At 48.2% G+C, this 23,498-nt stretch overlaps 1 protein-coding gene and 1 long non-coding RNA gene across 2 annotated transcripts in view; both read right to left on the bottom strand.

The window, feature by feature from the left end:
- LOC118019537 overlaps positions 1-12,495 on the bottom strand; it is a 53,489-nt gene extending 40,994 nt beyond the window's left edge. The window contains exon 1 of the long non-coding RNA XR_004681688.1: positions 12,388-12,495. This is a non-coding gene — a long non-coding RNA (uncharacterized LOC118019537). The remainder of the gene's footprint in view (positions 1-12,387) is intronic.
- Positions 12,496-14,410: 1,915 nt separating this feature from the next.
- The window catches only part of SLC2A1 (solute carrier family 2 member 1), a 28,564-nt gene continuing 19,476 nt past the window's right edge, over positions 14,411-23,498 (bottom strand). Inside the window, exons 3-10 of the mRNA XM_035018818.1 lie at positions 19,718-19,878; positions 19,330-19,570; positions 18,520-18,682; positions 18,230-18,417; positions 17,875-17,979; positions 17,315-17,416; positions 15,898-16,101; positions 14,411-15,500 (exon numbers count right to left, since the gene is read on the bottom strand). Coding sequence (XP_034874709.1) covers positions 15,300-15,500; positions 15,898-16,101; positions 17,315-17,416; positions 17,875-17,979; positions 18,230-18,417; positions 18,520-18,682; positions 19,330-19,570; positions 19,718-19,878 — 1,365 coding nt within the window. The 3' untranslated portion in view covers positions 14,411-15,299. The remainder of the gene's footprint in view (positions 15,501-15,897; positions 16,102-17,314; positions 17,417-17,874; positions 17,980-18,229; positions 18,418-18,519; positions 18,683-19,329; positions 19,571-19,717; positions 19,879-23,498) is intronic.

Raw genomic sequence — 23,498 nt, 5'->3', positions numbered from 1 at the left:
TGCCACTTTAGATAGATTACCCTTTGACCTCACCACAATGCCTCTCACTCTGTAAGAGCTGTGGCTTAAGGTCCAGAGTGGGCGAAAAATAGCTGTGCGGTGTTTGGATTGTCTGTTCACCTGATCCTCTTGCCAATAAGTTACCCTGGATAAAACTATAAACGGTAGGGAGTGGTTTGCATTGTTTTTCAGTTTCAAAAAGCCTTCTCAGTTTGGAGAATACTTTACTGACCCTCCTCCACCTTGTAACAATTTCCATTCTCAATTTCTCCCCCTTTGATCAATGATGTCCTTTCAAAAATGGAAATCAGGCGCCTGGGTGGCTTAGTTGGTTAAGCGACTGACTTCGGCTCAGGTCATGATCCTGGAGTCCCGGGATCGAGTCCCACATGGGGCTCCCTGCTCGGCGGGGTGTCTGCTTCCCCCTCTGCCCTCTTCCCTCTCGTGCTCTCTGTCTCTCATTCTCTCTCTCTCAAATAAATAAATAAAATCTTTAAAAAAAAATGGAAATCACCTTGATAGATTAAAGGAGGAAAACCATTTGATCATCTCCCCTGATGCATGGAAGACATGCAATAAAATTCAGTGCCCCTGGAGCGCCTGGGTGGCTCAGTTGGTTAAGCACCCGACTTCAGCTCAGGTCATGATATCAGGGTCCTGAGATTGAGCCCCATGTCAGGCTCCCCACTCAGCAAGGAGTCTGCTTCTCTCTCTCCCTCTGTCCCTCCCCCTGCTTGTGCTCTCTTTCTCTCTCTCTCTCAAATAAATTTTAAAAATCTTTAAAAAAAATAAATAACAAATAAATCCAGTGCCCCTTGAAAAATAAGAAAACTTCCTTAAAATGAAAAAGAGCATCTATAGCAATATCTCTATAAAAACTCATACTTTAAAGTATGAGTAAGCTTCTAAACCTTAGAAGCATTTCTCTTAATATTGGTAACTAAGCAGGTCAATGAGATGGGGTACTTCTATCACCATTAATGCTCAGCATGATATTGGAGGTGCTGACCAATACAATAAGACCAGAAAATGAAGGCAACCGTATAAGGATTGGAAAGGAAGAGATTTATATGCAGGTTATATCACCATTTGCATAAAAAATAGGAAGAGTTAACATTTACTGAGCACTTAATATGTGTAGGTTCTGTTCAGTAAGCATTACATGTATAATGCCACTTAATTCTACTTTTTAAAAAATGCTAGGAGATAGGTACAATTATTGTCCCCATCTTATAGCTGATGACACTAGGGCAGAGAAGGTAAGAAATTCACTAAAGACTAACAAGGCAGTCTAATCCTAGGGCCTTAAGTTTTAACCACATTTTATATTATAACTTTACTGCCATCAATACAACTTTTAGCAGACAAAGAGAGGAATGAGACGATCCAATGTAATAAAAGTAACATGTCTTTAGGGCTAGAGGAGAGGGCATAACAGTGGTTCTCAACCTTGGCTGCATATTAGAATCTTTGAAGGAGCTTTGAAAAACCCTAATGCCCAGGCTGCACCCAGACCAATTAAATCAGAATCGTGGAAGGCTGGAAAGGCCTCAGCTTCTAAAGAACAACAGACTTAAAATATCTTAAGAGCATTCAAGAATTCACTCAAATTGTGATGGAAGTTTCCTTTCTTGCAACCTGGCTGAGGTTGCAAATTTCAATCAGATGAATTACAGAAGGGTGTAATTTGAACCCAGGAGAAGGGTATGGACAAGAAATCCCCTGTTATGGCAACTATAAGAAGGGGTCACTGTAATGGAACAGAATAGAGAACCCAGATATGGACCCTCAACTCTGTGGTCAAATAATCTTTGACAAAGCAGGAGAAAACATGCAATAGAAAAAAGACAGTCTCTTCAATAAATGGTGCTGGGAAAATCGGACAGCCACATGCAGAAGAATGAAACTCGACCATTCTCTAACACCATACACAAAGATAAACTCAAAATGGATGAAAGACCTCAATGTGAGACAGGAATCCATCAAAATCCTAGAGGAGAACATAGGCAGTAACCTCTTTGACATCGCCCACAGCAACTTCTTTCAAGATACATCTCCAAAAGCTAGTGAAACAAAAGCAAAAATGAACTTCTGGGACTTCATCAAGATAAAAATCTTCTGCACAGCAAAGGAAACAGTCAAAAAAACAAAGAGGCAACCCACAGAATGGGAGAAGATATTTGCAAATGACACTACAGATAAAGGGCTGGTATCCAAGATCTATAAAGAACTTCTCAAACTCAACACCCAAAAAACAAATAATCAAGTCAAAAAGCGGGCAGAAGATATGAAAAGACACTTCTCTGAAGAAGACATACAAATGGCTAACAGACACATGAAAAAATGTTCATCATCATTAGCATCAAAACCACATTGAGATACCACCTTACACCAGTTAGAATGGTAAAAAATGGACAGGAAAAGAAACAACAAATGTTGGAGGGGTTGTGGAGAAAGGGGAACCCTCTTACACTGTTGGTGGGAATGTAAGTTGGTACAGCCACTTTGGAAAACAGTGTGGAGGTTCCTCAAAAAGTTAAAAATAGAGTTACCCTATGACCCAGCAATTGCACTCCTGGGTATTTACCCCGAAGACACAGATGTAGTGAAAAGAAGGGCCATATGCACCCCAATGTTCATAGCTGCAATGTCCGCAACAGCCAAACTGTGGAAAGAGTCAAGATGCCCTTCAACTGATGAATGGATAAAGAAGATGTGGTCCATATATACAATGGAATATTACTCAGCCATCAGAAAGGATGAATACCCAACTTTCACATCAACATGGATGGGACTGGAGGAGATTATGCTAAGTGAAATAAGTTAAGCAGAGAAAGTCAATTATCATATGGTTTCACTTATTTGTGGAACATAAGGAATAGCATGGAGGACATTAGGAGAAGGAAGAGAAAAATGAAGGGAGGGAAATCGGAAGGAGAGATGAACCATGAGAGACTATGGACTCTGGGAAACAAACACGGTTTTAGAGGGGAGGGGGGAGGGGAGATTGGTTAGCCCAGTGATGGGTATTAAGGAGGGCACGTACTACATGGAGCACTGGGTGTTATATGAAAACAATGGATCGTGGATCACCACATCAAAAACCAATGATGTAATGTATGGTGACTAACATAACATAATAAAATTAAAAAAAAAAAACAAAAAACGAAGGGGTCACTGTATCCACATGTGGCTCAGGTAGAATCATCTTGGAAGCCTGCAAAGCTCAGGTCCTGCTTCCCAGTGTCGGTTCTCTGACTGATAATGACCTTACGGTGTTAATAAATTGTCAACCCAACAGCCTCTGCTTGTTTAAGATGTCAACCTTAGCCTTCCTAAGAAGGTAACTATATCAGAGCCATAAACTGTTGAGCTGGTCACCTCAAGGTGACCCTCCAAGATGGTAACTCTATCATGGTTGTGAATTTTGGTGACCCAGTAATCTGAACTTCCTAGACATGTTAGACCTTCTTTCTCAGTGATTAAGTAGCTTTCAAACCTGAAAAGGCTTAAAATTAAAAATAGAGATGATAAGTAAATCAAACCTATCATATTTATACTTTTGTGTTTAAAATATGTGTGTGTCATAATTTTGAAGTAAATGGCATATTGAAGAATCTGGTAGTCTATGAGGTGTAAGAAAATTTAATTAAGTTTGGAAATAGTACTGGAATATCTGAAAACTAGATCTACTAGATTTATGTTACATATACATATATAAAACAAATTTTTGTCCAGTACTTGGGAAGGATTTGCTCATTAGGGATGGAAACTGGATTAATCGGGCATATGAAGCATATAAAATGAAAATAGAACATATGAAATTTACAAATAGAGTTTAAAATGCTTAATGGAGGGGAAGGCACCTGGCTGGCTCAGTTGATAGAGCATGTGACTCTTGATCTCAGGGTTTGGGTTTGAGCCCTATGTTGAGTGTAGAGATTACTTAAAAGACTTAATAAAGTCTTTTAAAAAAATGCTTAATGGAATTACATATTATAAATTTAAAAATGGGATTAATTGTTTAAGAGTTTAGGTCCTGGAGTGTCTGGTTTTGCGTCTGTCTTTGGCTCGGGTCATGATCCCAGGGTCCTGGGATCGATCCCCGCATCGGGCTCCCTGCTCTGCGGGAAGCCTGCTTCTCCCTCTTCCTCTGCCTGCCACTCACCCTGCATGTGCTCTCTCTCTCTCTCTCTGTCCAATAAATAAATAAAATCTTTAAATTCTTTAAAAAAAAAGAGTTTAGATTGTTCTGCCTGTCGCTTGAACAATATTAAAATATCCCTTTAAACCTAATTAATATATATTTTTAAAGATTTTATGTATTTATTTATTTTGAGAGAGAGAGCAGGAGATGGGGAAGAAGGGGAAGGGAAGAGGGAGAGGCAGAGGCAGAGAATCTCAACCACGACCATGAGATCATGACCTGAGCCAAAACCAATAGTTGGACACATAACTGACTGAACCACCCAGGTGCCCCAACCTAATTAATATATATATATTTAAAGATTTATTAATTAGAGAGAGAGAGCATTAGTTGGGGGGGGGGGAGAGGGAGAAAGAATCTCAAGCAGACTCTGCAGTGAGCATGGAGCCCAATGCAGGGCCTGATCCCATGACCCTGAGATCACAACCCGAACCAAAACCAAGAATCAGATGCTCAAACTGCACCACCCAGGTGCCCCAACCTAATTAATATTTTTGTATAGATATAATAAATTTATTAATAGTATAGTTGTAAATTAAACTTTTAAGGCTTAAATAAAGCCAAAGTTTTGAGTTTGTAGATGAATAAGTGTAATGTTAATTTAAAACCCAAGATGCTAGAGTCTTTTCTGTTCACCAAATCTGCCCTCAGACCTGAAAAAATAATCACACAGATGCTATTATTATATATATTTAACAAATGAAGAACTGAAGCTCAGAAAAGTTCAGACAGCAGCAATACATAGACTCCATGTATGTCTGGCTTTAAAGCCTGTGCTCTTAACCAGTGTACATATGGCTTCCCTGAGTGACCACACCCCTAAAAGCCTCTGGGCTCAAGTACAGATAAAAAATGTGGCTGCCTCTCTCTCAAATGTTCCCCCCAAAGAATCATTGCATCTCATTAACTCTGCCTAGCTTAAGGGTCTATTCTGGAACCAATCACTGTGTCTGGGGAAATATGATGCTTTAATTGGCTGTGCCTGGGATTTACCCCAAGTTTGAGGTAGAGTCAACTCCACCACAAACACTTGGGCCTAGAGCAGAGATTGTGTAGTGTATGTGGGACATCATCAAATGGATCAACATATGCATTGTGGGCGTCCCAGAAGGGGAAGAGAAATAGAAAGGGACAGAGATAATATCTGAAGAAATAATGGCTGAAAACTTCCCAAATTTGATGAAAGATATGAATATAAACATCTAAGAAGCTCCATGAACTCCAAGTAAGATGAACTCAAAGAGACCCACGTCGAGAGACATTAGGATCAAACTTTCAAAAGACAAAGACAAAGAGAGAATCGTAAAAGCAGCAAGAGAGAAACATCATCAAATACAAGGGATCCTCAATAAGACCATAAGCAGATTTTTCATCAGAAACTTTGGAGGCCAGAAGACAGTGGCCTAACACATTCAAAGTGTTCAAAGAAAATAAAAACTGCCAACCAGGATTTGTATGTGGCAAAAATGTCTTTCAAAAGGTTAGGAGAAATTAAGACATTCTCTGATAAACAAAAGCTGAAGGAATCTGTGACCACTAGATCTGGTCTGCAAGAAATGCTCAAGGGAGTCCTACAAGGTGGAATTAAAAGGATACCAGACAGTAACTTGAAGCCATATACAGAAATAGAAATCTCAATAAAAGTAAATGCATGGTAATTACAACAGCTAGTATTACTGTAACAGTGGTTTGTAACTGCACTTGGTGTTTTCTATATCATGTGCATTAAGGAGAGCACTTGATGAAATGAGGGTGTTATATGTAACTGATGAATCACTAAATTCTACCCCTGAAATTAGTAATACAGTATATGTTAACTAAAATGAATTTATTTTTTTTTTATTTTTATTTTTTAAAGATTTTATTTATTTATTTGAGAGAGAGAATGAGAGAAAGCACATGAGAGGGGGGAAGGTCAGAGGGAGAAGCAGACTCCCTGCCGAGCAGGGAGCCCAATGCGGGACTCGATCCAGGGACTCCAGGATCATGACCTGAGCCGAAGGCAGTCGCTTAACCAACTGAGCCACCCAGGCGCCCCTAAAATGAATTTAAATAAAACATTTTTTAAAAACATAAAATCTGCATGTGCCTAGAAGTGTATTCATGAGGCTAAATAAATAAATTAATAAATAAAAATTAAAAAAATAAAGAGAATAATACACTTAAAGAAAAAAACCCTAATTATTGGTTTAAAAGCTGGTGTTAGTGTAACTTCAGATTATAACTCCAAATTTTGTTTTTGACATAATTTAAGAGACTAAAGAATTTAAAAGAATTATTAGTTTATGTTTCAGGGCACACGATGTATAAAGATATAATTTTGTGGCATCAACGACCAAAATGGGTGGGGACAGAACTGAAAAGGAACAGAGTTTTTGTATCTTATTAAGCTGTTATAAGTTCAAATTAGAGTGTTATAACTTTAGGATGTTAAATGCAATCCCCATGGTAACCACAAAGAAAATAGCTACAGAATATAAACAAAAGGAAAAGAGAAAGGAATTTAAACATTTTATTACAAAAAAAAATCAACTAAACACAAGAGAAGACAGTAATGCAAGAAACAAGAGACAAAAAAAGCTATGGGGCATATAGAAAACAAATAGCAAAATGACGGAAGTAAATCCCTCCTTATTGGTAATTACTCTACATGTAAATGGTTTAATTTTTCCAGTCAAAAGACAGACTGGCAGAATGGATAAAAACACCTGTTTCAACTAAGATGCTGTCTACCAAAGACTCACTTTAGATCCAAAGACACAAATAGATTGAAAGTGAAAAGACAGAAAAAGATATTCCACACAAACAGTAGCCAAAGGGGAGTAAAGATAGCTCTCCTAATATCAGACAAAATAGACTTTAAAGCAAAAACGTTTAAAGATTACTAGGGGTATTAGCAGGAAATAAGGGTGTAAGAAAAAGCAAGCCAGTGGGCGCCTGGGTGGCTCAGTCGTTAAGCGTCTGCCTTCGGCTCAGGTCATGATCCCGGGGTCCCGGGATTGAGTCCCACATCGGGCTCCCTGCTTGGCAGGAAGCCTGCTTCTCCCTCTCCCACTCCCCCTGCTTGTGTTCCTGCTCTCGCTATCTCTCTCTGTCAAATAAATAAAAATCTTTAAAAAAAAAAAAAAAAAGCAAGCCAGTGACTACAGAGCCTTAAATGACCGGTTAGGTATTCTTTCTGCAGTGTGTAGTCACCAAGGCTATCCAGCAGGGAGGACTGCTAATCCTCTCGTCTCTTTCAGTGACGAGAACTGAAACAGGAACAGTATGGAGGAAGTGGACTTGGTTGAGGAGGTATTTCAGTTTACACTCAGAGAACAATAAATCTTTTCCCATAAATGACTTGACCTGAAATATCCTTTATAGAGCTTGCCTCTGAAGATGTATCTCAAAGAGTTAGACATGATTTTTGAAAATATAAAATGAAAGGCTAAAGTATGCCTAAGCTCCAGCACCTATTGCCCAAAGAATAAAAGAACAACTTTATAGATTTTTGACCCAGTTGCTTTTGATCTAAGTGGTTTTTAAGAAAGCCAGCAAAGTTGGCTATATAATATAATAATAATAATAATAATAACCATTTAGTGAGCACTTGCTGTGAGCCAGGTACCGTAAGTCTCTTCTCATCCAATACTCACAACAACCCTGTGGTGATATATGTTCAGTTATTAATCCTCTTTTCATAGATAAAAAAACGGAGTCTAAGAGAGGTCACAGAATCATATGCAGCATTACTTAAAGTTCTGTGCTCCCTGTTTCAAAGTCACATTCTCAGTCACCACACTTCACATACATAAGCAGTTGCACTAGGCAGAGAGCATATAGCACTGCCCACCCTCCCCTCCGCCAGGATGATGGGCTGACAAGAAAGAAACTGCCTGACTTTTTTATGTTTCAATTTGTTCAGCAATAAATGGAAATAAAAACTGCCTCTTTATTGAGCAGAGTGATGGAAGATAAGACCAGTTTTTCCTCTTGATTGGATTTCAAAGGAGGCAGCTCAACCATGATGGAAATGGAAGGCTGGTTAAGAGAGTGTTCTTCTGTTAGCAGCACAGCTGCAGCTGCCTCATCTAGACAATGGGCATAATCATAAGAGTATGTACCCCCTAGGGTGTTTCTAAAGATCTAATGTATTAATAGATGTCATAGATTTAGAACAGTTCTTGACAGGGGCGCCTGGCTGGCTCCGACAGTTAAGCGTCTGCCTTCAACTCAGGTCATGATCTCCCAGTCCTGGGATGAGTCCCGCATTGGGCTTCCTGCTCAGCAGGGAGCCTGCTTCTCCCTCTCCCTCTGCCCCTCTACCCTGCTTTTGCTCTCTCTCAAATAAATAAATAAAATCTTAAAAAAAAAAAAAAAAAAGAACAGTGCTTGACAAATAGTACTCACTATCTAAACACCGGCTGCTATTGGTATTAAAGATAGAAACTAGGCCACCAGGGATCACTGTGGCCATAAATATATGTAACCTTCAAGCAGAGAGAGGAGAGAAGCCCATACTCACCTTGGCTTCCTCTCAGTTGGCATTTAGTTTGGAGGATTAGCTAGCTATAATCTTGGCCAACAGAAAGGAAAACTCAAAGATATGACACGGATGGAGAAAGAAAGTGTCGGGAAATGATAATAGTTCCTATTTTTTATCTTTTCTCTGGTCAAGCTCTACATGAAGAGTATACCAGTTGGTCTTGTCTAATCCTCGCAGATCTCTAGGGTAAGTATTGTTTTATTATTTTTTAAGATTTTATTTATTTATTTGTCAGAGAGAGAGAGAGCAAGCGAGAGAGAGAGAGAGAGCACAAGCAGGGTAAGGGGCAGAGGAAGAAGCAGACTTCCCACTGAGCAAGGATCCTGATGTGGGACTCGATCCCAGGACCCTAGGATCATGACCTGAGCTGAAGGTAGACGCCTAACCAAATGAGCCACCCAGGCATCCCTGGGGCAAGTATTCTTAACTGTGTCTCTTGTCTTAGCTTCCACTCCCACCTCTGTAAAAAGACAATAAAAACTGATGGGGATTTGTGTCTGGACATTATGCCCCCAGAGCCTTTACTTCTAACCCCTATCCTCAAGCTTCTTGAGGATCTGCCACTGAGAACCAGATGTCAAGGTCAGGTGTCAACAGGCTGTGGTGTTGGGGGGGACTGAGACACACTGTAAATTACATGACAATCTGCACTAAGGTGTGTGGAAATAAATTATAGGCCCCAAATACTTTGATATGCATTGTTTAAAATTAGACTTTAAACCCTAGGCCACAAGTATCAGTGATATACCATGAGAAACTCTGAGTGCATCCTGTTGGCACAAGTGCTTTTGAAATACAAAACACTAAAAAATCTTCTATCCTCTGCTTAGAAAGAAAGGAAAGCAGTGAGAGAATATTTACCTTCCAGTTTTTATAAAGTTTAGGTTAAATCTATCCTTATCCTTCATACTGCTTTCTATCATAGCGAGCAATTGAATTCTGAAGACCCCTTTTTAGGAAAGGCAATGAAATTCTTGTAATAGTCAGAGGTTTGTTTTCATAACTATCTTTCATGGGTTGTTGTAACCTTACAACTATATTTTTGTTATAGAAACCTATACATGTTGAAATGTGGAGAGTTATGTTGATCCCCTCAAAGTTGTAAAATATGCCACAGGAGGTTGGATCTGCTCACCAACCCATGATAACTAACCTGCTGACCATAACTACAGATTACAATTAACACAAATTATCAAAACTGTGAAGTCTCATCTTACATTTAAAAACAAAACAAAAGTTCTCAGGTTATCTAAAGGCCCTACATGATCTAGCACTCTGTCACCTCTCTGACCTCATTTACTTGTCACCTGGTCCAGTTGCCTTGGCCTCCTAGCTGGTCCTCCAACACACCAAACATGGTCCTGCCTTTGCACCTTAGAACTTGCTGTACCTTGACTTTGAAGGTTTCTCCCCCAGACACATATATGATTTGCTCCCTCCCTCACTCATCTGTGTTCAAATACCACTCCCTCAGGGAGGCCCTCAAATTATCTCATCTAAATCTGACCTATCCATACCTGCCCTCACAATCCATCATCCTCTCTCTTTAGATTGCCTTTTCCCCTCATTACACAAATCACCATCTGATACTTTATTATGCATTTGTTGATTGCTTATTGGTTCCCCCTCCCTCAAAAAGTAAGCTCCATGAAGTCCTATCTTTATTATCCCCGGCCCCGGAAGAATGCCAGACACCCAGTAATTGGTCAGTAAATGAATGAAGCAAAACAAAAGATCTGAGTTCCAAGACAGGAAACAGCTTGCACCGGGAATGCATCACCAGGTGGTTTAGGAGATATCCAGTCAGAGCCAGAGATGACCTTGAGAATGGAAGAAATCCCTGGGAAATCACAGAAATCTCGGGGGTGAGCACCAGACTTTCCCAATAGAATGGAAGAGGGAATGTGGACTAATTTCATCTGATGGTTGCTTTACACATATATTATCTTATTTCATCTTAGTATCACCACAGAGGAGGAAACTGAAGATCAGAAAGGTGATTTCTTCAAGGTTATTCTGCTAAATAGCACCTTCTTTCCAAGATACCACGTTGCTTAGGAGAAAGCTTGGCAAAGAGCATGTGCCCAGTTAAGTAACAGTTGAAGGAATGAATGGACACTTTGTAGGGAAAGTGACAGTTAATTTAATCCAGCTGAGATCAAATGGCCTTATAGAGAGAGCAAAGGCAGATCAGGAGAAAGAAGGAGCTTGCACAAAAAGTTTTGGGTTAGTTAGGTGAGGAGCTGTACAGGAAACACTGAGCACATCACTGTGGCTGGATCCTAGAGTGCTGACGGAGCGTATTGGGAGACAAGGTTTCCAAGGACCAGAATGTGAACAATCTTGACTGCTAGGTTAAGGAATCTGGGCTTTATCATGAGATAGTGAGGAACATTAAGCCGTAGAAAAATGTGGTCAGACATTGCTTTAGGAAGGTCATTCTGGGATGCCAGGGATAGGGTCACCAAATGGATTTGTTGTAATAGTCCCAGTGAAGGGTTATCGCCAAAGCAATCTATTCTCTCGGAACCCCTGAGAGGTTGAGGTTATCGCCTGCCCTAAGTGTTCATACAACAGCCACTAGTTGGCAGCAGTGTCACAAGGAGCAGCTTCCCAGGGCTGTGATGGGATATATCACCTGGTGGAAAACAAGGTTAGGTGGCAGGGTGATCTGAGTGGAGGGAACCCAAAGGCCCACAGGGGAAGGAGTATGTGGAGGTCAGAGAACAAAGTGATCAATGCCTAGAGGATGGTTAGGGTGAAGTGGGGGCAGTGGTGAGCGACGAGGCTACATCTGAGCCCTAGAAACTGATCCTGAATTGCCTTGTATTTCTGGACTAAGGAAGATGGGCATTATCTCAAGGGAAATGGGGACCCAGGGAAGGTTTTAAGTAGGAGAGAGACATGACCAGATGTGCATTTTAGAAAGATTTGCAGGGATGCCTGGCTGGCTCAGTCAGTAGAACATGGAACTCTTGACCTTGGGGTTGTGAGTTCAAGCCCCGCATTGGTATAGAGATTACTTAAAAATAATATATTAAAAAAAAAAAAAAAGATTTGCAGTGTGGAGAATAAGGGGAGACAGAAAGCAGAAAGAACAGTGAGGAGGTGCTGCAGTGATCCTGGGAGGGAGATGATGAGTAGCCAGCACTCGGGCCAGCAACTGCAATGGACAGAATGGGTCAGATCTGTAGGTGATCCAGGAAACAAAAATCGTAGGATGAGAAGGGGGGCATTAAAAATGTTTTGACAGAAGAGAATGAATATTCTTTCCCTACTATTAAATACACATGCGGAATTGTTGGATTTTCTGCCTAAAACTGCACTGGAAAAACTCAGATTGTGAAACTTCGCTGAGTCTAAATTCTAGTTCATTCACTCAACATCCCTGACCAGTGTCCGTGGTGGGATCCCGGGGACAAAGGAATGACTTAGCAGTGGCCTCCCCAGTCTGGTGGAAGGACGGCCAACTCCTGTATAGTTGATGGAGGAAAGAGAGGAAGGACGCTGTGGGGCCCAGAGGGGTAACCTGATTCGGGTTTTCAGGGAGAGGAGACTTTTGAGCCGAGGATATCAGATGAAGGATCTCACAAACTGTCAGCGAACTTAGCTAAGTCCTGGAAAAGAAGGTGGCCGAGCGCAGCCTCGTTACCTAGTTACGCCTTCCCGTCAGAGACCGTACACGTCACCTCGCGGGCGATAGGACTCCCAGGCAAGCGACACTCGCCAAGGCCCGGCGCTACCCCAGCGCAAACGCACCTCCCCACACACCGACCTACCGGGGGCTACCCGACCGCGGCCCGAGCAGCCAGGCTGTGATTGGTGGCGGCCTGGGGCCCGCCCCCTCGCCAGCCAACGGAGCGGCTGATTGGCGGAGACGCCGCGGAGCCCCGCCCTTCCTGCGAGGCGACGAAAGGAGCGACCGCCGAGCGGGTCCTGGAGCACTGTTGCTGGGGTCTGGGGAGGACGGCCGATTCCCCTGGCGGTGGTGGACCGCGCGGCTGGGAGAAAAGGCGTCGAGGGAACGGAAGCTGTGCCTCCCGGGGCATTGTGGGCCACGGCTGGGGCGGGTCCGGGCTCCCGGCGCCTGCGCGCACGGCGCACTTTGGGAAATGGCCGGCGCCGGGCACGTAGGGGCAATCCCAATGCGGGCGGGGAACCGGGGAGTGGGTTCTCGGGCCTTTTCACACCCGGGTCTGGAGCCCGGGGCCGGGGCGGGGCTAGGGTGCTGTCGGCTCTGCCCCGCTTCGGGGCCTCTGGCTCGTGGGCGCCATTGACTTGGCATCCTTGGTGTGCTCCTCCGTCCCCAACCCATCCCTGGTGTGTTTCCTTGCATCCAGCCGCAATAGCCGCCAGGAGCGCCGCCGTGAGCTTTTACGAGCCCGGAGCTCACCCCTGGCATCGTGGGCCCCTAACTCTCCTCTTTGCACTTCCCCTCCAGGGGCCCCCTCGAAGCTTACAAAAATAACTGCTTTCAACGGAACCTTTTTGGAGACACCTTAAGTCTTCCTCGGTCACACTTAACTTCTTACCTGGCCCCAGCCCTTCAGGCTTTAAGCCTTCAGGCTCCGGCAAGGCTAACCCTTTTCTGAACCACACTCCTCATTTGTGAGATGGGGATGGATAATGCCTCAGATTCTTTGTACCTAATGATAATGGACATAGGCACTTCCATTTACTAAGTACCTGTTTTCCCTTCTCACTCTCTCCTACAACCACTCTTCGTGTAGTTCTGCCTGAGTGCAGTTATGAAGGCTTCTACAGGCAAATTCCACACCCCCGCCCTCCGCCCGATTTTCTCAGCTGAAGCTCTAGGGACGAATTTCCTTGGTGCTTTATTTCACCATTTTCCAAATGCCCACAGTGTGCCAAGCCCGCCTTTAACGCCAAAGACTCAGATGAATCAAACTGACTTCTTTCCATGAAACTGATAGTATTGGGAGAAATCAGGAGTTGTAGATAAAAGGTGGAAGGGTATATAGTACCATAGGAAAGGAACAGATGAAGCTCTTTAAATTCCTGGGTGGGAATGGGGGTCAGAAGTCTTTAGAGAGGCCACAGTAGCATCTAAGCTGGATCAGAGGGGGCATTTCCAAGTGAAATGGATGAAGGCAGCTTGACAGCACTCACTGGGCCCATTGGTGGTGGGGGCGGGGGTGGTAGGACGACTCAGGTATGGGTTAAGGGTTGTGTAATTGTTAAAAGTAGGAGTTCTAGAATGATTTGCTGTGGTTTCGGGCCTCTCTGAGCCTGTCAAATGCAGATAAAGTACCACCTCACATTCAAGATAATGCATATTAAGGCCTGAGCATCAAGGTTAGCACATAACTATCATTTTCTGAATACCAGCTATCATGTGAAGGAAAATAGGAATGCCTTGAATGCCAGGATATTTAGATTTTCTCTGGGTAATAAGGGGTCATACAGATTTTCAAGCAATAGAGGGTCTCCCAACCAAGTATTAGGCCCGAACTTGCTTAGCTTCTGGAGATCAGATGAGATGGGGTACATTCAGGGTAGAATGGTCCTAGGCTAAGTAGTAGAGTGTGTTGATCAGAAGTGCTTAGAAGGGACTAGATCTCGAGTCACAAAGTCCAAAGTCACTATAGCAGTTGCTTCTCTCCCATCCCAACCAGATCTCCCTACCCTTAATGCACAAGCATTTCAAAACCATGTTTCTAAAAACCAGCCATTTATATCTGTTTAGGTAAGTTACAGAAGGAGTAAGGTGGTGTATTTACAAGTTGGTTTGTCCAGATATACTATAACTTAGTGTCTGTATTTAATATTGACAACCAAAAAATATATATAAATATCTTCCATCTATACACAGCAGGGCAGGAGTGTCCATGTCTTCTTGCGCAGTGAGTTCTCAGCCTCCCATGGCCCTCCTCATGGTGATCATCTGACCCCTCAGTGCAAAGGAGACTAGAAGCTGGTAGCCCAGTCTGGCCCTTCCCCTCTCCTCCCTGCACTCCAGTGCTCCCAACTGGTCTCAGGCAAGGCAAAATTACTTTGAGTGGTTGGGTAGGAAGAGATGGGTATGGGCGAACCCTAATGGAGCCTGAACCTTAGGGTAGGGAGATCCAGGCCTCAGAAGAGAGTGGCCACAGCTACCTCTTGGGGTAGAAGCCTCACAGTTCATAGTTCGATTAGTGTGTCGTTGGTCATAGGTCCAGCCCTACAGATTAGCGTGGTGAAGAAGGCAAGTGTCTAGGCAGGGCTTGGTCCCCACCTTCAGGTACTGAGCCATTCAGGGTGAAGTCTGGGGTGTAGATACAGGAGACTCTGGCTGATAAAAAAATAATAACAAAATCAGTAATAAAAAAAATTATAAAACTTGTTGCTTCTCTGAGTAAGATCTGAGCAACAGTCTTGTTTTTGTTAAAATCCTGGAGCCATTCAAGTCCTGAATACTCTTCTGGACATCATTGCTGGCTGAAGAAAGGAGCCCCAGGCCCAGCTCTGCTGAAATCTGTCAGTTTGGAAATCTCTTCCAGCTGCCTGTGCTCCGAGAGATCCTTGGAGCTGCTGGGAGCAGGCCAGCTGGTGGTGTGGGGCACCTCACACTTGGGAATCGGCCCCCAGGGGGTGGAAGAGCTCCTCGGGTGTCTTGTCACTTTGGCTGGCTCCCCCCTGCCGGAAACCGGAAGCAATCTCATCAAAGGTCCGGCCTTTCGTCTCAGGAACTTTGAAGTAGGTGAAGATGAAGAACAGCACCAGGAGCACGGTGAAGATGATGAAGACGTACGGACCACACAGTTGCTAAAGACACACAGATACACTTGGTTGGAGTCCTGACCCTACATCCTGGCTGTAGGGCCTTGACTTGTAGGACTTGGGGCCTTTGATCTGAGAAAGGGAACAGCTACCCACAACCCAGGAGTGCTGGGATGATTAAATGAGACTGCCTGCACCTGGCGTGTAATGGCCTCCAGGGAGCAGGGTCCCTCTGCAGAGCAGAACGGAAACAATTCAAAGCTAAGGAAAGAACCCCAGAATTGAGGTTGGCGTTTTTAGCTGTGTGACCTGGGCTTCGGAGTCTCAATTTCCTCCTCAGCAGGATTCTGATGAGAAGAGCTGGGAGAGCACTCTGCACAGCACTATGGGGGCCTGCATGCAGGGGAGGAATGGTGGTCAGGGAGGCAGTGGCGGTTCTCACCTCTACATACTGGAAGCACATGCCCACAATGAAATTTGAGGTCCAGTTGGAGAAGCCAGCAACAGCAATGGCAGCTGGGCGAGGACCCTGGCTGAAGAGTTCAGCCACAATGAACCATGGTATGGGGCCAGGGCCCACTTCAAAGAAGGCCACAAAGCCAAAGATGGCCACGATGCTGAGATAGGACATCCAGGGCAGCTGTTCCTGTTGAGGACAAGAGAGGGGTGGAAAATTAGATTAGGCTGTGATGGATGCTCCGAGGAAACAAACTGCAGATGTAGCCCAGGGCAGGGCTAAGAGCTCTGGGCTGGGAGACGGGAGGCAGGCGGCCTGGGGCTGAACCTGGATTTGCCACATGACTTAGGTACCCTGCACAGGGTCTCACTTTCCTCATCTGAACAAAATGATTGATCTAAGTCCTGCAGGGCGGGTGAGCTGGAACGTATCCTGTGGGAACGGTAATGTGGGGTGCACATGGGATGGGCTAAGAAGAGGTCCCTGTGGTCCCCTGGCTCTGGATGCAGAGCAGTCTGATGTGGAATGATGTGCAAAAACATTTCTGGAGTAAGTATTAAAGACTGTAAGGTGCTCAGCTCAGGGTCAGCAGCATAGGCCCCAAGCACATGGCCCTATATAATCATTCTCCTCAAGGAGGCCACCGTGGAGAAGCTACAGGCTTTGGTTCTGATCCCAGATCTGTCACACATCCGCTGCAGCATGATGGACCTCTTAGCAATCACCAGACTCCAGATTTTAGTTAAGCTGTCAAATGAGCATACTGCTGCTTCCTTGCCCAGAGGGTGGACAAATGAGGGTTCGTGCAGGGAAAGTGGCTGGTACATGGTTACTACAGTGGTTACTAACAGTCACAGGCTTGGGGCAAGCAGACCTGAGGTCAGTTCCTGGCTTTGTCCTTTATCTGCTGCCTTCCTAACCTCACTGGGACTACGTTTCCTCACTTGTGAACTGGGAATACTAACAACACATGGGGCAGTGGTGACAACGGAGAGAAGGCATGCTTCCATGTCTTGGTGGTAAGGGAGGGTCCTACTTTCTGGGGCTCTTCTGAAGATGAACTAAGGCCACGGATGCAGAAAAGCTCAGTACTGGCAGAACAATTCCTGGGGAGAGGGACTTGGGTTCTAGGGCCAGAGGTGCTGTGGTGAGAAAGCACCAAACAGGGAGGAGCCAGGGCACGACTGGCGGTGAGTGGGTGGAAGGAGACAGCCTAGGGGGCCAGAAGGTCAGACCCGAGCCCGAGTGGGGCTGGGGAGAAGGGGGCAGAACTAGGGAGAGGGCAGCTCCCATCTGGGCTCTGGATGCCACTGGCCAGGCTGGGGCTGCCATAGTCCCTCTGGGACCGGAAGCTCCTGGGGGCTGTCCCCCCCACCGCCCTGCCCCGAGCGTGGCCACTCACCAGCAACGCCAGCGCGATGGTCATGAGCACAGCGCAGCCCGCCATGCCGGCCAGGCCGATGAGGTGCAGGGTCCGCCGGCCGGCTCGTTCCACCACAAACAGCTGTGGGCAGACACGGGGTCAGTGCCGCCCGCTCCCGGTGCCTCTCCGACCCCCACTCCCATCCTGAGGCTCATCCCCAGTGCTGGGAAAGCCACATGGTACTGCAGAGACCAGGGAAGACGGCACCACCTCCTCCCTGGGGCTCACAGGGACCACATAGGATCTGAGGGGCAGAGAGCTGGCTCCAGACAGCAGGACAGGGGGTGACAACTGGCCCCAGAGTGGAGCATCCTGGCTGTGACTCTGGGCAGCCACTGCACTTCTCTGAGCATCAGTGTCGTGGGCTGTTTGATGTGAGTAATGAACTTGACAGGCTTGTGAGGAGATGCGACAGCACTTACGGAGAACCTGACACACGCTCAGCTCACGGTAAGCTCTGCCCTTCGGTCATGAGGCCCGGAGGCCACCCTGCGCTGGAGCCTGACAGCTGACGGGGCTGGGCCATGGCGCAGACTCACCGACACGACAGTGAAGGCTGTGTTGACGATGCCGGAGCCGATGGTGGCATACACAGGCTGCTGCACGCCCGCCTTCTCGAAGATGCTCGTGGAGTAATAGAACACCTAGGGGCCAGAGAAGTGGCTGGGGCTTGGCCGGGTGCCGTGGCCCTTCTCCTGCCTCTGTCCCTGTGGGTGCGGGACCCAGGGTGAGGACAGAACGAAGGGGACACGGGACCAGGGCGCTGCGGGGTTGGGTTCTGAAGGAAAGCTGCTCCTTTGGCAGGGGCGTGTTTGTTTCCAGTTGGGGTTCAGGTCACTTGGCCACAGGGTTTGGCTGCGGCCCACAGGAAAGGGCGGGTGAGGGGGCACTCACAGCATTGATGCCCGACAGCTGCTGGGACAGCTGCAGCACCACGGCAATGAGGATGGGCTGGCGGTAGGCGGGCGAGCGGAACAGCTCCAGGATGGTGACCTTCTTCTCCCGCATCATCTGCCGACTCTCCTCCTTCATCTCCTGCAGGTCGCGGGTCACGTCAGCCGTCCCGCGCAGCTTCTTCAGCACTGGGCGGGGGGGGACCGGAGGGAAAGTGGGGGTGGCTCAGAGCAGGAAGAAGGCCGGGGCCAGGGGGTGGTGAGGGGAGGAGGGCAGGGCCCTGTCCGTACCACTCTTGGCCCGGTTCTCCTCATTGCGGTTAATGAGCAGGAAGCGGGGGCTCTCAGGGCAGAAGGGCAGCAGGATGCACTGCAGCAGGGCCGGGATGAAGATGATGCTCAGCAGCAGAGGCCACAGGTCCCCGTTGCCCATGATGGAGTCCAGGCCGAACACCTGGGGGAAGCAGGGATGGAGGAAGTGGCCCCGGGCACCCCTGCCCCAGCCCCCACTCTGAGCCCCACTCCACCCAGTGGCCTTCACCTTTGTGGAGGCGCTGCCGGTAAGGCGAGCCTTAGCTTTTCTGAACCTCAGTTCCCTCATCTGTCACACAGGGAAAGTAGGACCTACCTCACGGCACAGGTAGGGGGACAAATGGCATGACTACAAATGTGGCAGGCGAGTCACGGGGCATGGGGGCTTGGGGATGGGGAAGGGAAAGCCTTCTGGAGCAAAGGTAGTGTATATATAAAGGCATCAAGGCCTGGAGGCATGGGAGAGCCTGGCACGTGGGGGTACCAGTGGGCTCCCCTGAGGCTGGATCCCCAGGGGAAGGACAGGACACAAGGCTGAGTAGGCTGGGACGGGAAGGGTCATCTGGACTTGGCTCTCACGCCAGGGAGGCCTTGGGGAAATCCTGAGTGGCGGAGTGTTCTCCGGGATCTGGGCCTACTAGGATGTGTGCCACGAGGCCGTCCTTTGCTGCAGGGCTGTGGAAGGCTGGATGAGAATACTCATCGGGGAGTCATCTGGACATAGACATGAGAGCCACCGAAGCTGTGGGGTGCGGGCAGTGCGAGCAAACAGACCCTGCCGCAGCTTACCTGGGCAATGAGGATGCCGACAACGATGCCCAGCTGGTGCAGGGTGCCCAGGGCCCCTCGAAGGGCCGTAGGAGACACCTCCCCCACGTACATGGGCACGAAGCCTGTGGTCAGGCCACAGTACACACCAATGATGAAGCGGCCCAGGATCAGCATCTCAAAGGACTTGCCCAGTTTTGAGAAGCCCATGAGCACAGAGGACACGAAGGCCAGCAGGTTCATCATCAGCATTGAGTTCCGCCTGGGGGTGGGGTCACAGGTCAGGTGGGTGCCTTCATCTCCTCAGATTCCCAGGGGCTAGGTCATAGGCAACACCCTGAACAGGCAGGGAAGTCTCCCCCCCTCCCATCTGGGACAGCCCGGCCAGGGCCAGGACCCCTCTGCTCACCGGCCAAAGCGGTTAACAAAAAGGCCCACGGAGAAGGAGCCAATCATGCCTCCTACAGAGAAGATGGCCACGGAGAGGGACCACAGTGTGGTGAGTGTGGCCGGCAAGATGCGCTCCCCGTAGCGGTGGATCCATGTCTGGTTGTAGAACTCCTCAATCACCTGCAGGAGAAGCAGCCTGCTGAACAAGGGGGGCCCCCAGCTGCCCTTTTCCCCTTGCATGGCCCCCTCTCCCCAGGAGAGGGCCCAGCACCGGGCCAGTCCCCAAACTCACTGCACGTCCTTGAGCCGAATCCCTCCCTTTTGTGGGCCTCACTTTCCCCAGGGGAGAAACAAGGGGCTGGGCTCCATCTCCAAGAGCGGTGCCAGCTCCCATGTTTCCCCCAGGTCTGGTTTCCAGTGCCCTGGGGGGGTCACATGGTTAACAGAACTTGCTGGGGGGCGGTGGGGGGACAGTTCAGGTGGAAGTTCAGGCACAGAGCAGGGAGAAAGTGCCTCCTCCCACTTGCCCCTCTTCTCTTCAAGGCGCCTAAGGTCCTAGGCTCTTGCCACCTGCGCCGTCTCCCCAGTCTCCTTGTTGGGGAGGAAATACAGCTGGACAGATAGTTCCTGGTTCTAGACGCTCTGGGACGAAGGGAAGGGCAGGCTCACTGACTCACTGACTTTACACTCAGGGCCTGGTGTGACCAACTTGCATAAAAGACGTGCTCCAGAGCCTCACACAATTGCTTTCTGACCCCTCGGCCCAGCTATTAATGGGAGTTCCACCCCGAAGGATCCATGGCCTCCTCCCCTCTGCCAGGTGCCAGGCTGGGAGGTATGGGGGAGGCTAAGGACAAGGAAGCGGTTCCAGGAACTGGAAACACCTGTCCTAGAGGCCTGCCCCCTGGCCCTGCCCCCACCCAAGGGAGGACCTGGCCTGATCCACCGGTTCTGCCTGAACACACTCACCCTACTCTCAGGCAACACACACACACAACCAGCGCCATGGGACTGGCCTGACCCACCCAGCCACATGCGTAGCTGGGCACGGACCCAACATACCCAGAAAGAGCTTCCTGTGCACACACCATCTCATACCCATACTGGTGCTCACAATCTGAATACTCCTGGTTTCAGCCAGTCACAAACCAGCATGTCCCTCTTCCCTTCAACCACCCGCAGCTCAAACTCAGCTCCCTGAGCACCTAGCCTGCGCCCAGCCCGTCCTAACAGCCCTCCCCACATGCATGCTGCAAGTCCCTCCGCACGCAACAGTGCACAGCCTCTTGCACAACCTCCATGCCACTGCTCCTGGACCTCCCTAACCCTCCCAAGCCCCAGGGGTCTAGCAGAAGAGGAGGTAGTGGGTAGCCACAATTGCCAAGGGGGGAAACTGAGGCCCTTGGTCCCAGGACTGCCCATCGAGTATGCTGGGCCTGACCCCACAGTTGCAATGGTTCCTTGGCCACTACCTTTTTCCTACCCTGCTGCCATGATCTGTCCCAGGTCTGGAGATACCTGACAGGAGGCCAGGCTCCAGGGAGTTAGGATGGGTTGACATGGGGGTGGGGAGCGGAGGAGGCAGCCCTCATGATCTACTCATCTGTCCCAGGGAAGCCAGAGAGTGCAGGGGTTAGGAACCTGGACAACAACTGAGTTCAGGTCCCAGCTCTACCACATATCTCAACTGTGACCTCAGGCAAATTATTTCATCTCAAATGGTGACATTAGCAATATCCGATTCATAGTGCTGCAGAGGATTAATGAGACAGAGAGTATTTGCGTGGTGCCTGGCACCACCCCTGAGCCGAGGGACCCCATCATGTTCCAGGACCGACCCAAGGGCAGTGCAGACCGCTGACAAGGTCCAGTCAACCCTGCATCCCATAATTCAAAGTCAAGGCTCCGGTCAGATATCAGCCCGACCTCCCCCCCTCTGCCACCGTCTCTACCTCGGCTCTAGGACTCATTTCCACACTCTCCATGGTTACTCCGCCTAGAGGGCCCATCCTGCCTTAACCATGCTGAAACCTTGTGAGATCCAGCTCAAAGGGTCCCAGGGGTCTGTCCTCCCTGGGGGCGGGGACCCCAGTGGATTTACACTGGGGCCTATCCCTGCCTGGTGAGTGAATGGGAGGCTGAAATGAAGAGAGGGCCTCAGGCTCTCCTCCTGGGAGCCCCTGCTTCTGCTGGGGGCAGAAAGAAGGCAGATTTTAACAAACAAAACAAAGTGCTTCTGTTCTTCTAGAGCTAACACCAACCCCCGAGGAGGACTGGTTGAGAGAAGTGATGCTCCATTTATCAAGCTCTGCAGAGAACAGGCTGTCCTGGATAAGGGGACTGTCCAGATAAATGACACTCGCCCCACTGAGGACCCATCATCGGTGTGGAAATCTCTCTCCCTCCGTCAGTCTCACTCTGCTGCCCTTGGGGCTCTTCACCGGGGCAGGGAGAGGTATTTGCCCCAGATAACCTTTCATGTTTGCATTCTGTAGTTCCCAGGGTCTTCCTCTGCCCCCCGTGGTTCAGATGCTGTCTCAAGAGAACTCTCCACCTATCATTTTGATTTTTGCCAAGAAGTCAGCTAACGGAATTGCCTGAATTGTGTGCAGAGTCCACAAGTGCTGAGTAAGGGCTTACTCCCTAAATGAGCTTAAAAGATGTGAGGCTGAGCTTCCGGTTTCAGCAGCTCAGGTCTTTAACCCTCTTCCTGGGGGCTGGCTGGAGATGCGGAGGCCTCCAGTAAGAGGACCACATTCCCAGGGGCTCCCCTCCCCAGTTAAGTGTGCTGCTTGTGGTAACAAGTCAGAGGGACCCAACCTTGTCCAGAGCTAGCTCAACAGCTCATGAGCTCCCCTGCTACTCAGACCACTTAATGGAGGTGGCTAAGGGTGAGCCGCCTGACCCCTTCCCCTTCCCCGTGGCCCAGGCTCATCCTTTCCACCCCCCAGCGGCACTTCCTGGCCAAACTGAGGCTGTGCAGTGTATTCCTGCCTTTTGATCTGGCACTTGAGATTTTTGGGAAGAAGCTATGTCTGGTTTTCCATTTCTGCTGTTGGTGTGGGGACTCCGTGTCCTGTTCCTGCTGGGGGTCCATGCCCCACGTGGGGCTGAGCTGGCCCTGGTCCCAGGAAAGGCAGGGAGTCCCTGGAGAATCAGAAGCCTACACAGGGAGAAGTTCTGGGATCACCTTCCACCCAGTCAGTGCCCTCAATATCCATCCTAGCGGTGGCTGAGTGCCCCTAAGTGAAGAAGAGCCTACTCCCTCAAAAGGACCCCACAGACCCAGTCTCCCCAACAGGGTCACCGGCAGCCTCCACAGCCTAGCTCCTGTTTGAGGTAAGGCCTGGCTCGTGCTTCTGAAAGCCCCCACCTCACATGCTCCTCACTAGCCTGGGCGATACCCTCAATTCTGCTGCCACCCCGCATCCAGTCAATCACCAGGTCCCACCAATTCTAACCCATGCAGCACCTGCCCTAGGTCTCGCCTGGATTCTGCTCCTGACTCCTCCCATCCACCGAAGCGATTCTGCTTCCCATGATTAATTACTCCCCATCATGGCATCAAAGCCCTGCACGTCAAATGTGCCAGGCTTAGCCATCCATCTGCATCTCTGCTCCCTTCCTAGCCCATTCCCAGCCTTCCCCCCACTCCCCCGAGGGTCTCTGTGAGTGCTTGCACGCTGGGAGAAAGAAGGGGGACTACCATGGCATCAGGCTCTTGGGAGTTGAGACTATGAAGGATCTCTGTCCAATCACCCTATTGACTGACCCTAGAAGGCAGATGCCCACTCGGCGAC

The sequence above is a fragment of the Mirounga leonina genome, unplaced genomic scaffold (assembly GCF_011800145.1).
Source record: "Mirounga leonina isolate KUSES-001 unplaced genomic scaffold, KU_Mleo_1.0 Mir_173, whole genome shotgun sequence".
In the NCBI taxonomy this organism is placed as follows: Eukaryota; Metazoa; Chordata; class Mammalia; order Carnivora; family Phocidae; genus Mirounga; species Mirounga leonina.
This window is presented reverse-complemented; position numbering and strand designations above follow the sequence as displayed.